Here is a 14,411-nt window from a genome sequence, read left to right as displayed (position 1 = left end):
TTTTTTGTTAGAATGGATCAACAAATATTTTACACACATCTGTGTCTAATATTTGTTGAGGGTTCTTACTAATGCACTCCAAGAGTCCGAGAAATAATTTTTTTTTTAATCTAATTTTAGAATTTGTTTATATTACTGTAATCTGCCTCTACTCAGCATGTATTGAATGGTTATTATATACCAGTTGATTTGTTTTTTCATGGAGAATAAGAAAAAAAAAACATTGTTGATCATATTAAATGGGTTTACATGTATTAAAATACTAAAACCAAAACATACACCCAGTATGTAGGACAGTAGACCAACAAATCTTTTGTTTTTGTTTTTTAGGAAAAATCATTTTTTTTTTTTTTTTTCAGAATCTTATGTGACTTTTAAATATTAATTTATATATAAATACAAAATTATAAATTTTTGGAGGATATTTATTTTTTGTTGATGTTCTGCGTACAAGGAAAAAACTCATAACTCAATCTATATCAATATCTTTTATATTTTATTCATTATTTATAATTGATAAAAATTACTTAGAAATAAAAAAAAAATTCTCAATTGTTTTATTTAACATCTCCTGTTCCAATTTATTTAAATGGGTCGGGTTTGTACTATTTTGAGCAGTTTAGATGACTCTAAGTCACTAGTATGTTTCGTGTAGATTGGTAAAGTTATATTAAAGTTATTGTATTTTTTGATTTTCTAAAAAAAAAAAAAACAAAGGCAAATTCTGAGAAAAAAGGAATTTTTTTTTCGACTGCTATGAAAATAATTTAACGGTTATTTTTGAGGTGCCAAAAAAAAGGAATTTTAACTTTATTTCTCCATAAAAAAAAGTTTATCCAAGTTTTCAACAAAAGTATTCCAATAAATGCTCTTAGTATGCCATGCTAGGGTAATAATATACCTATTGATTTGTTTTCTGATGCAGAGTAACAAAAAAATATAACAATTATATTAAATTTTAAGAGTTTTTCTTAAAAAATATTTTTTAGTCTATTTTACAGGTAGTGAATTTTGGATTTTGTTATTCTACATCAGAAAACAAATCCAATTTCAGCTTTGGAAATGGAAAGTTAGCTTCCCATTAGTTACAGAAATGTTGGGCTGGAATAAAATTTTTCGGAAGAACAAATTTTTTTTTTGGTGAACCAAGGACAAGCTGAAAATAAATTTTATATAAATAAAATTTTTAATTTATATAAAAATTCATACTTAAGGATCTCAAAAGAAGTTAAAACATATCTGAATTGATTTTTCCTAAAAAAAAGAAGTGGTGTGAGCCAACTTAACTGGAATTGCGTTTCGGTTTTTGTAAATTTTAAGTCATATTTAAACTCAATTAATATGATCAACAATGTTTTTTTATTCTTGTTCCTCAAGAAAAAGCAAATCGATTGGTATATAATGATCATTGAAAATTCATGCAGGCGGAATAATACAATATAAAAAAAGGTAAAAAGATTGAAATTTTTATTTATCAGAATTTTTACTCATCAGATCCTAAATTGTCCCAAGCTTCGAAGTACCCTAAATGCTTGGTAGTCATCTCCAAACCCAGAATGCCAAAAGCATTTATGAGCAGCATCGCAGTTTTTCTGTAGAGGAAACAGAAGGTAAAGGTTTTGAAGGAGGCATGGATAATAAGGATATTGAGTAGGTGGGAAGTAAGGATGTCAATCATGGAGTCAACAGAGGAACTGGAGTAAACTTCTTTTTAATCTATGGATTCAAGATTGGATAAAATATTTTCTTGATAGTTTTAGATTGAATCAGAAGAGTAAAGATTTTTTAGAATTATATGAAATTTGGGTAAGATCACAAGAGGACAGAAAATGAGAACAGTAAAGGAGTTTCCAGGAGAAGTTGATAACATACAGATCTAACCAGTCAGACCTGTAGGTGTGGTGGGTGGAGCAAAATAGGACAGTGGTAGAAGAACTCCAGAAAAGGTAGAAAATCTCCATAAGTCTTTTCCAGATAAAACTTATAGTTGGAATCAGAAAGAAAATTAGTGTTCAGGTCATTTTGATTATATTGAGAAACAAAATGGTTGATTATTTTTACAATCTGATTATCATATACTGATACCAACCTAAACAATATTGGACATTTTAAATCAGAGAGCTATTTGCCAAAAAAAAAAAAAGGAGTAGATATGCATAAAGTAAATACTTATAAATTAAACTATCGACAATATAAAGATTTTATGCAATTTTATACTAACCATTACCAAAGATGCATCTAGCAAGACCTTCAAGGGTTACTTTTAATTGTTGCTCTATTTCTCTACTGGCTACAACAGTATGTTCTTTCTGTTTTAATTTGTTTTCTGATGAAGGATTTCTTTCAAAAACTTCAGTCTGAATTAAATCAAAAAGCTAAAACAATATTTTAAAAATTCTAAATTAGAAAAATAACACAGCCAAAAATATGCTTTATAAGATATCATTACTCTCCCCGTTACCTGTTCTTTATGAAAAAGACGAACAGCATCACATTGATGAAAAACAGGATAATGAGTAGAATCTATTTCATCTCTTCGATAAACGTCCCCAAACATCAAAAAGTTATCCAATCCCATTTTTATAAGTTCCACTTGATGCGCTGTCATATGAGCACGTAACATATAGTTCCTGAAGTTACCAACCCACTGAGACAATATTAATTAAATTTAAAAAATAATAAGTCATTGGTATTGGGATAAACTTTTATACTGAATACATTAACAGTAAAAAATAATAGATAATTCTCGAAGTTATACCCTTAATAACTTACTTGTTAAAATAAAAGCAATCACTCTTCTTTCTACTAACATGATCTTCAGGAATTAATAGAGAATCAAAATTTTGTTCCACTGTCACCATCGGATGCAAATCATCAAATATTGAAAAAATTGGTTTTCCAGTTCTTCCTTTGTAAGCAACATAAAAGTATTGCATAATTCTTTTTTTCATAAGGCATAATGGATGAAAATCTTTATTGTGAAGGTTCTTCCCAACCAATGATAATATTTTGGGGCTGACATTTGTAAAATCATCAGTAGGAAACTTGAAGTTTGAAATTGATAAATCTTCTTTCATCACAGAAGCACAGTATTTCCTTATTAATTTAATGGCACTTACTGGGAAATTGTTTTTACAAAATATCTGCATCTTGGTCGATGAAGGAAAAGAGCTATTTATGATTATTTATAGATATATACACAATAGTATTTATAACATAAAAACTCGTGTAGAGGATCTGCACACATTACAGACCATCACTAAAATACATTTGAATAAAGATCACGTTTTGTTCATATTCATAACACGAAACAATCCAGATAGAAAAACAAAACTTCTGTATACGATAACTTTTTGAAGTATCTCGATTGTTATCACAACGACGATATTTCACTGCTATATCTCGATGTAACAGTCGCAAAATGATAGTAAACTTATTGCGCATGCGCAGATAATAACAGTATGCTATTAACAACAATCAAGATAATCCTGATAGTAAGATAGAAAATGTTAGATTACACAATTATAGTAGCTGAATAAGTTTTCTCTATTATCACCACGAAACACCCGGTTAACCCGTTGTATTATGTATAAGAGAGTTTTGAATTTGGATGGATTCCCACTGTTGGAGTTGTTTTTGTGAACTAGTACCATAAAAATCGTAATTTCTTCAGCTTTATTCTTAAGTTTAAGGTAAACCAGAGTAGTTAATGGATCCTAAAATGTTGGTAGCTCAACTTCTGTTTCAGTCGGGGAAAGATGGTGACTATCGGAAGTTTTGGAAACTAACGAAGGCGGCAACAAAGAAAGACGTCCGATGTTAGACTCTATGATGGCGACCGCCTCTTAACTCATGCCGAACAGGTTATGTTACTGGCAGAACACTTACGGCATGACATCGAAGTGAGGACAAGGGACCACCTCTCAGTACCCTCCATGCCTCAGGAAGCAAACTACATGTTCATCTCTCCTAAGACACTGAAGGCGATACACAGAAAAACACACGGCAAAAGGGCCCCTGCACATGATGAGGTACAGACAATCCCACTCAAACAACTCCCACGGAAAGGAATCGCTCACCTAACGAACCTATGTAATTCCTGCTTGGGGCTGAGATATTTCCCCGACAAATGGAAACATGCCATTTTGTTTCCACTCCTCAAGCCGAATAAGTTTGGGACGCAGGCTGACAACTACAGACCTATCAGTCTATTGCCTCATCTTGGTAAGGTTTACGAGATCATCCTGAACTACCTTCGGGAGTTTTGTGATGAACCCTCCGTGATATCTAACGAGCAGACTGGTTTTCAGGCTCGTCATAGTACTGAACATCATCTCATGAAGCTCCAGGCTGAGGTAAATACCACTTTCAACAGAAACGAGGCAACGGCGATGATATCCATCGACTACACAAAGGCATTCGACACTGTGCCTCACGGCATTTTATTTCGCAAGCTAGAAGACCTAGGATGCCCGGAAAAGCTCTACAATATAATAGCCTCATTTCTACACAGCAGGACCATCGCTGTGCGGGTACGTGGTGCGTACTCAAAATCCGTCCCCCAAACCTTCGGGGTTCCCCAAGGAGCAGTCCTCACCTGTTTTATTTTCAACATATACTGCTGATGTAGTTAGCAAAAACTACAGACAGGCAAATCGCCGCATTTTCTGACGATATCGCCATCTACAGCAGCAGTATAAATGCCAAAACAGCCCTACGAAAGGCCGAAAAAGTCTGTTCTGACATCATCCAGCAACTGGGCCACTTGAACAAATCGGTTAACCCAACTAAAGCGGACTGCGTGGTGTTCGTTCAAACAATCAAGCAACAAGCACAAACGTTCAACACTTCCGAAAACTCTCAAAGTGGCGTACACCGTCATCTCACCTTCCAATTCCGTAGTATATTTGGGCATTAAACTTGATCGCCACCTCAAGCTCTCCACCCATCTATACCAGAAGACGAGAACAGTCCGAAGAAAATTATACCGTCTAAATCACCTCCTCACTTCACTTGCTCTTTCCCTGCGACTGAAACTCTAGGTATATTAAAGTATACTGAGACCGGTGCTACTCTACGGAGCGCCACTGTTCACCCACCTCTCAGACGGCATCAAGACTCCTACAGCGCTTTAAAGATTCAATGCTCAGGAAGATGGTGCGAACAACTACGTGGCGGAATAAGAAACCATCAGATATCCATATGCTATTTTATCTTCCGACTGTCCCAGAATTCATAAAACGCCGCCAAATCAAATTCTTCGATTTCCTCCAGTAGCTCCCAAATCCGCTATTCCAAACTCTAAAACCAGTGCCCCCTCCAGTGCGTTAGCAGCAAACAGTGTAAAAGGACACGTCTTAGGTTAAGCTATTTTTTTTTTTAGGTTAAGTTCCACTTCACAAGAAATGTGTGCCCCAACAGTTTAACAGTCATGTAACTCACACTACAAAACTCTTAACACTTACTAGACTCCTTAAAATGTAGACCCTCTACAGAAGAAGGAGATACAAGCAAAAACTATATATTTTTTCTTACTGTATATGCCAGTCAAAATAATTTTCTATAGGGGCTATAAAGAAAAAGAAAAAAAAACTCAGCACAAATTTTCCCCTTCCCTTTACCTTCAGCCAACTGGAGTCGGTAATATGCCGCACCAAGGGAAACAAGTCATCTGGGCAGGACGGGATCCCAAGTGTACTATTGAAGATGCTTCCCAGGAAGGGTAAGGCCTTCTGCTGAACATCCTCAACTCGTGCATGCGGACTTCCCAGCTGTCTGGAAACAAGCGATCCTAGTGCCTCTACTCAAGCCTGCGAATAAAGGCGACCTCACCAAGCACTACAGCCCGATCAGCCTCCTCTCAACATGAGCAAGGTCTTTGAGCGGCTTCTTCACCACCACCTCATGGAGGACTGCAACGAAGGCGATGTGATACCCCTACCTCTCCCCCCCCCCGAACAAACTGGAGACACCTCGTTGTCGCGTGCGAACATTCACCTGGTGAATTGCGTGATTACCATGCACAATCCGCTTCAGCCATCATCTTAGCCGCACTAAAAAATGACGGCATCAGACAGGTATCTTACCTTCTCCAGTCATGTCAGGTAGCTTGAAGCTAGCCCGGCAAAAGTCATATAGGCTCTACAACCTGCTTACCTCACACCAGATATCTTAAGATTAAAATTGCAAATATACTTGCAATAATCCGCCCGACTCTAGACTCTACTCTTTGGTGCACCACTCCTTCGGCACCTCTACAAAACTAGGTTGTCCAAACTGCATCACATCCTTTGATGGGCTGAAAGCCTGTGCCAATCCTCTGTTTCGAGAAATCGCCCCTCCAATCCTGACCCCATCCTAATAGTACCCAAGGGTAAAAATAGAGAAATAATTTGTAAATATTGTGTATATACATAGTTATGTAACAATGATAAAACATAATATGTAACAAAGATTCTTGTTATAAAAGTTTAAGGAATAGTGTCTGTGATAAATGATTTTGTTTTAAGTGAATATTGACTAATTAGAAATTGATGTTTTTGACCTGGGCAGAATAGCCTTGGAGTTTAGAGTTTTTTAAATTATATGATTTCAAAGTTGTATTAAGATTGTCCCTGAAGATGGCCGGATTGGCCAAAACGTCGGACTTATAAGAGAAATAAAAGGTTTTGAGACTAATGGATAGAATTTAAATTAATTATTTTAAAAAAAATTACCTGTCTCAAGAAAATATCAAGATTATAAATAAAAAATCAATTAGGATTTCAATCATCAAATTTCAGTAGCAGGTTATATTTTATTTTCTTCCAAGTAGATCAGGCATTCATGAGCCTGGGACTAATTTACGAAGACTTTCTTCTTTTGACTAAATCTTATATTTTTATCAGAGATAGAGATCAAAAGTACCTTAGATAGACCTTACAGGTATGAAGTATATTCTACACATACATGATGCATCAATGAGATGAACTATTTTATTAATCAGAAACTTGGTAACCATGATTTCAATAACGGTCAAGGAAATATTAAAAACACCAGTAAATTAAAAAAAAGAAGTTTATTTACAAAGTACAAACTACAAAAAGAGCCAACTGATATATAACCATCAGTTGACAGAGGTACAAGATCTGGGACCAGTCCCATTGTATAAAACACATTGACATTTGTTTTTATATTTCCCCCTAAATTACATTCATAATGAATATAAAAACCCCCTAGTTTCATATTCTGAACTATTTGCAACATGAATTGGAAAGTATAAAAATATAAAAAAGGATATTTAGAGTTACTTTGTTCAATAATTTTCTTTAGTTTGGAGTTATGAAAAACTTTTAGCCCCAAGATTTTTCTCTTTTTGGATATATTTACAAAGGGTTTTTATAAAAACTTCTGACATTAAAAAAATGCATGTACAATAAAGGGAGATACAGAATTTATACAAAAACTTTATAAAAAATGGTCCTTAACGGTGTTATAATGGAGAGAAGGCACAAGAACTTTGCACTTCTAAATCATTTTTTTTTTTTTCAGTTTAAAATTTGCACAAGGGCTTGTTATTGATAAATCAGGATTGGTATGGTAGGTTTATTGGTTGAATAAACCTGCAAATACTAACCTCATAACTTTTAACAAACATTATTAAAATAAGACCAACAATTTTCTTCACTGGACATTAATATAATCATACTTGATGAACCCAAGACGTATTTAAATAGTTTAGTGATAAACTTTATATTACTCTTCTTTTTTTTTTCTTTCAATAAAGTGTGTCCACAGCTAAATGAACATTGCATGATTTAAGGTAACTGTCAGGATAACAGCTTATGATAACACAATAAACCAAATAAAACTAATTCTAAAATACAAAATATTTTGGTCATTTTAAAGAGATAAAACAAATAAATAAACAATATTACAATATATAATATTTTAATTTATATAAATAGAGATTTCAATAAGTTTCTATATATAAAAGACAATTTTTCTGTATTTAATCTACTTGATTCCTAAAGTATATATAAATATTGCACTAAAAAATCTTGCAATGTGGACTTGCAAGGCTAGATCCAATTTTGCAGAGCTATAACATGATAAAGTTTTGCATCTGAACTTAGTCTATGCCTTAGAAGTGCACATTTTTCTTTTGTGGTTTATAAATGGTAAAATTTAAAAATATTGCTTTAGTATTATACTTTCTTATTATTTATCCGGATATTAGAAACAACTTCCAAAAAAAAAAAATTAAATAAATAAAATATTTCAAAATTCTAAAAAGAAAAAAATTGCCCATTATCATAAAATAATGAAAATGTGGAACCTAGAAATGAAATGTTCAACATCAGATGTGGACACAATTAGCAGGAAAAAGACAAAGTAACCAAACTTTCTTTATAGATTCTCTTTTATAAGCTTCAGGGGCTTTTTTTAATTAATCAGTCTTTACAGAGAACATTTTGTGTCTTTCAGAAGGATTTCCAGAGCTAAAGGAATAATCTTATCACGCTGCTACTTTATTTATAAATTATTGATTATGATTAAAAAAAAAAAGTTTTTGGGACTAGGTCAATATTGATCATTTTGACACTAAAATAATATTAAATATTTATGTTTCTAATCAGGCACTAAAATTGACTCAATTTTAATCAGTCTACATATACTCCCAATATATATATTTTTAAAATAGTATTCCTAATATACAAAAACAGTTACACTAAGCCATAATTTAAAATTTACCATTCATCTCTGAAAATATATTTTATCTTCTGAAACACAGAAAATGTTCATATAATTCAAAGGGAAGTTCATTAACCCAACAAATACTAAACACACAACCTCTTTCTGCTTCAGTGGGATTGAAGACCCACATTAACATGTATACCATTATTGATCTGTTTTTAATTTTTTTTTTTGTTTACAATTACGTAATAATTTTACACAATAATTAGAAAACCTATAAAGGATAATGGAACAATTTTAATTTACAATTACAGAATGAAAACAAAAAAATTAAATTAAATTAAAACTAAACAATACTTTGTTGTATGAGGAATGTGCCAGGATTGGTGACCACAAATCCTCTTGAAGGACATGAGATCTAAAAAAAAAAAAATAATAATTATAAAAATAAAACATGGACACAACCCTATTATGTTACTAGAACATACTTAATACAAAACTAACAACAAAAATCATAGCAAGCACCATCCAATTAGACTCCTAACAGTACACATGTGGATTACTACTGCCATTACTAGCTTGTAATAAAATGCATTATGTTCAATAATAATAAAAAACATGTAAGTTTTTTTTAAGCTAGATTCCAATAATAACTTAAAATCATAATTTAAGCTTATTAATTCCTTATTTTCGTTTCTGGACCATTTCATCTGAATTTAATAGAGCAAGGTAAATGTACCCAGTTTTTTTTTTAATTTTGAACTTAAAATTTCTATAAAAACAAAAATTTAATATATAGGTACCATAAAACAATAAAAAATAAATGCCAAGACCAAACACAATTAAATAATGTACTAATATTAATAAGACCACCAAAAAGCTATTAATATCCTTAATAATTGATTTCTCAATATTTCTTTTAATACTTCTACTATAGATTAAATTATGCTATTATTCTTAAAATTGTAAGAATAACATCAGCAATTTGTGACTGTCATTCCTTAAAAGGTTCTATATGAAAATAACCAGACTTTTGGGAAACAGTGCTTGTAAGTTACAATTTCCTATGAGAAGTTGTTTCTTGATCAAACTATGTTACTCTACTCTACCAGTTCCTTGTTTTTCAACGGATGGTGCTAGAACTTATAAGGAAACAGAATAGCTTTGATGTGATTGATTTTTAAGAGAAAATGCATAGAGTTAAGAAGAGACTAACATACAAACATAATCCCAATATAGTTTTGCAGTTTAACGAACTGTTATCAACATTTATCCATACAATGGTGAATTGAATGGTTAAGCCTGTATTTCATTAAGATCAATAAATTACAAAAATGGATATGTGATCACGTTGGTATAAAATAGAGTAAGATTGCTACAGAGATAAGTAGTCTGGCCTTAAGTGTCTTAATTAAAGGGAAAATCTATTGTACATTCTCAACACTATGCATTTTAATGAGCAAAAAAAAAAAAAATGACATACCCAAATTGCAATACATGCACTGCTTAAACAGGTCGCACAGGTTGCCTCTGGTAATTTTCCAATCCTAACCTCACCCGTTTGACATTAGGTCCAAGTTCTCCTTCTGTATCAGAGGACATAACTTCTTCTAAAAGTCCCAGTTCTTCATACATTTCATCTGGGAGCTATATAAATTGAATACAATGAATTATTAGAAGTTCATAACTTTTAATAGGAAACTTAAAATAAAGCATATGACATGTATTACAAAACTTTAAAATGAATTTTCCATAAACTATAATATATATATTTTTTTAAAAAATCAGCTTACACCAAGATCATTGGATTCTTGAGAAGAAAGTCTTGAATCGAACCTCTTAAGAGAGGGGGGTACTTCTTCTCCTTCACTATCACTATCGCTGTCTTCTTCTGCACCAGAATCATAGCTGTCTCGTCTTAAACCAATTTTTAAGTCGCCTCGTTCTAACTTCTCAAGCTCTTCTGCAATTTAATATTAATTTGGTTAGAAGACAGATGATGCCTAACTAGAGGAGCACACGTGTGTGTTCCCTAGATTTTTATACAACTTTATAAAGCAAATCTAATCCTTAAAATAGCGTACACATTTCAATATTCTCGATAAAAGTGCCCCAGAAAAATCAGGAAGCTAGTAAGTGCAAAACAGAATATATTTTATATCTGTTTCTAATAAATATATAAAAATGAGTTAAGTACCAAAACATCCCTTTTGCCAAGTGAAAAAATTTGCCATATAATTACAGAAATTTAACCAGTTTTGTTCTATTGATAAATGGGATATCCAAAAAAAAATTATATTATAGTGATTAAGTAAATATCAATAGTTCAATATTCAAGCCTAATGAAAATAAAACAAATATGAAAGGTTATATTGATACCTTATTGCACAATAGTTTCAAGTCAGTTCTGAGAAACTCCAAAAAAGCATGTATTGATACCACCTGCTGTTTCTGTGGTTTTTTGAACAGTGTAGATTGTAAATTATACTGAATAACCCAGGAACTATTGTGCATTAAGGTATTGATATCTTTTGGTATGGATGTTTTTTGAACAGTGCAGATCGTAAATTATATTAGGTAGTCCAGCAAATATTTGGCATTAAAGTATTGATATCTTTTTATATGCAGAAATAAAAAAATGATTGGTAATAAAAAGATGTATTACCAGGATACTTCATGGATCTCCTTATGGCTGCTGGGTCTTTCTTAGACCATTTTGCAACTTCATCATCCATCTTAGCAATTTTGGCAGGATTCATAGCCCAAAGACAACCTTTCCGACAACCTCCACCGGCACCGCCTTTTTCAATCTTTTCAAAGCATTTGTTCAGAGACAAATTATGCCTAACAGAGTTCTTCCAACCAGCAGGAGCGGACTTAAAATATGGAAAATGTTCACTGAAATAAATTTAAATAAAATTAATGATATATTCAGAAGTAATATTTAAATAAATGTTAATATTGTAGCCAATAATTAGCTAAATCCATGAATGATAAAATTCATTATTGCCAATCTGTCATATTTTTGTTTAGTAAATTAATAAGACCTAAATTGTGTTAGAATAATAACTCCTTTAAATGTGATAATTTACAAAACTATTATCCACCATACTGTTCTTTAAAGATGCGAAACGTGACCTCTAACACTAAGGGAATAATAGCAACCTAAGGTTTTTGAAAATAAAGCATTACATAAAATTTTCAGAATAGAAAAGGATGAGTTAACTAGAGAATTTAGAAGGCTAAACAGGGCTAAACTGACAGAACTATACCCGGTAAATAAAATTTAGGCTATAGGACTGTGGCAAAAAAGAGGGGTGTGTAACAAACGGTTGTTGGACTTAGTAATGAACAGATCAGCCTTTCAACCTGCCTGTGAGTGGCTCTTTTAATTTTTAAAATACACACATACGTACATATATGTTTAATGAGGACAAGATGGTTGGGGGTGCGGTCAATGAAAAACACAAATAAATACGATTAACTTATTTTAATGTCTAATTAGGCCTAATTAGGCGTTCGATCTTCCAGCGAACAGCCCTGAAGAAGGCTAGAAACTCTAGCCGAAACGTTGGCACATTAAAATAAGTTAATCGTAGTTATTTGTGTTTTTCATTGACCGCACCCCCAACCATCTTCTCCTCATTCATCATCCATGATCAACTATCCTCATAATTATATGTTTAATATTAGTAAATGTAGTTCAAATTATAGCATTGTAGCATATAAGTTTGTAGGGCTTAGTAACGAGCGGATCCCTAAAATGTTAATAAACACTGAACCAATGGGTAAACAGAAACGTAGATGGAAGGATTACGTTAAAACTAATTTAGCAGAATTGGGTTTGGAGGGGCATCACTGGAAGGATGTATGTAGAGAGCGTTTAGTGGTATCGGCATCGAACCTTCGGGTTCGTTAGGCCTTCATTATTATTATTATTGTTTACATTATTACATCAAAGAATTTTGTAAATCCATTGGAAGGATATTTTCTTCATTATTTAAGTTTATCATGAGATTTTCATTTTCAGGTCCTTCGTTTTGTTTTGATAAACCCAGTTTTATTTTAAACCCAAAACAGCGAATATTTTACTCTGGAGAAGGGACTAGTTTTTCATTTTATTTAATATAAACACATTTTATTAATAATAATGAGATAAATTGAAGTGAACTTACCACATAAAATTATAGATTTCTGAGACAGGAAGACTTCCAGTAATGGAATTTTTTAATGCCATTGCTATAAGGCAGGAATATGAATATGCTGGTTTAGGATAACCTTCGTGATCTTTGTATCGCTTAACCAATAAACTCCGTGGATTTGGAGTATCAGAATTTCTGCTTTTTGCTGACTGTAAAGAAAACATAAATATTATAATTTCAAGTAAATAAGTGATTATTGAAGACATGACAACTGAGTATTATAAAAAAAGTTCCACTAGATAAACTCCTAAATTCATAACTTATAGGTTTAAAAAAAAATTTCCATGGACATAGCACAAAATACTGGTGGTGGTCAATAAAGGTGTCAAAATAGTAAAAGAAAACTATTTATTGTTAACCAATGTTTTGCCCCACTTTACAGAGCAGTCAGATTGAAACAAAGTTGACCACCTCCCAGTTGTCACTCATACTATTTGCCTACAATTAATTTACATAAAAATTCATAAGATACTTGAAGTTCACATGTTAGAACTCATACTAGGTAACCATAATCAGAGTGGGAGAAAATGAAAGGGTAAATAAAAAGCTGCCATGTTTTATAAGTGAAGGATTCTGGGAATCTAAGGAACATTTAAAGGATAATGAATTTTCAGAATATTTCACATAGATAACTAATCACAGGTGTTAGTCAAAGCTGACTCGGAGGTTTTTGGCATGGTAATGGAGTTGAACAGGAATCTTGTTGAGGAAAAGTAAGAGAATGTAAGAGGGGTTGGGAACCGATGAGAGTAGTTTAAGTTCCTTGCTTTCTACTGCAATCTGTTTCTCTTGGCTCAGAGACTAGTTCTATTAATATAATCCTGTAGTACATGGGATGTCTCAATGAGATCAACAGGATGGAAAGAAAGAAAAATTCATAGATCATAAACATAATAATGGAGAGGGATACAGAGAATCAAGGAGTAAAGCATTAGCGTAAATGGAAAAATAGTTGATGAAAGAAAGGAACCCTGAGGAGCATTAGGTGAGAGGTAAGATTTTCCAGGGATGACCACTCCCTGTGAACAATGTGATAAGAATGAATGGAACCATTTTAAAGTAATAATGTATAGACAAGTTATGGAGTTTGAATAGGAAACTCTCGTAACCAACAGAATCAAAAGCTTTGGAAAAATAAAACATGATTAAGATGTTAACAGTGATATCAGACGCTGGAGCCCGATGCTCATTTTACTCTTTAAGATTATGCCTAAAGATGACCGAGAACTGTAGACAGTTAGGACTTTCCATTATTTTTGAGGTGCTTGAACGGGTTTGCATAAAGTTGATACTGAGAACTTTGCGAAATAGTAAATCTGTTCTATTTTATTTCATCTATAATATTTGTACATTAACTAAATTCTAATAAACTAGGTAACTCACATGTAACACCCTAACAGTTTGATGATGATTGTTTGTTGATGGCGTTTTTGGAACAACAACTTCAGTCTTCGGTCTTGCTTGGTAACTAATTCCCACATTTTCATTTTTTATTACAGTAGGCTTCGTTATAATCTAAAAAAAAAAAAAAAA

At 32.5% G+C, this 14,411-nt stretch overlaps 2 protein-coding genes across 3 annotated transcripts in view; both read right to left on the bottom strand.

The window, feature by feature from the left end:
• Positions 1-3,420, bottom strand: part of PheRS-m (Phenylalanyl-tRNA synthetase, mitochondrial) — an 8,008-nt gene extending 4,588 nt beyond the window's left edge. The window contains exons 1-3 of one of the 2 annotated variants that reach the window (XM_014426211.3): positions 2,773-3,420; positions 2,462-2,630; positions 2,222-2,375 (exon numbers count right to left, since the gene is read on the bottom strand). In XM_014426211.3, coding sequence (XP_014281697.1) covers positions 2,222-2,375; positions 2,462-2,630; positions 2,773-3,149 — 700 coding nt within the window. In that variant the 5' untranslated portion in view covers positions 3,150-3,420. Of the gene's footprint in view, positions 1-2,221; positions 2,376-2,461; positions 2,648-2,772 lie in introns of both variants that reach the window. The other variant, XM_014426212.3, reaches the window with a different exon arrangement.
• A 3,618-nt stretch (positions 3,421-7,038) lies between these two features.
• jumu (jumeau) overlaps positions 7,039-14,411 on the bottom strand; it is a gene marked incomplete in the record, with an annotated part of 11,747 nt that continues 4,374 nt past the window's right edge. Inside the window, 6 exon segments of the mRNA XM_067051211.1 lie at positions 7,039-9,094; positions 10,160-10,323; positions 10,470-10,639; positions 11,342-11,574; positions 12,852-13,027; positions 14,262-14,393. Of these exon segments, the coding sequence (XP_066907312.1) occupies positions 10,183-10,323; positions 10,470-10,639; positions 11,342-11,574; positions 12,852-13,027; positions 14,262-14,393 (852 nt within the window).

Source organism: Halyomorpha halys, unplaced genomic scaffold (genome assembly GCF_000696795.3).
Source record: "Halyomorpha halys isolate HHAL.00 unplaced genomic scaffold, Hhal_1.1 Scaffold559.1, whole genome shotgun sequence".
Classification (NCBI taxonomy): Eukaryota; Metazoa; Arthropoda; class Insecta; order Hemiptera; family Pentatomidae; genus Halyomorpha; species Halyomorpha halys.
Note: the sequence above shows the minus strand (reverse complement) of the source record. Positions and strands in the feature narration are given on the sequence as shown.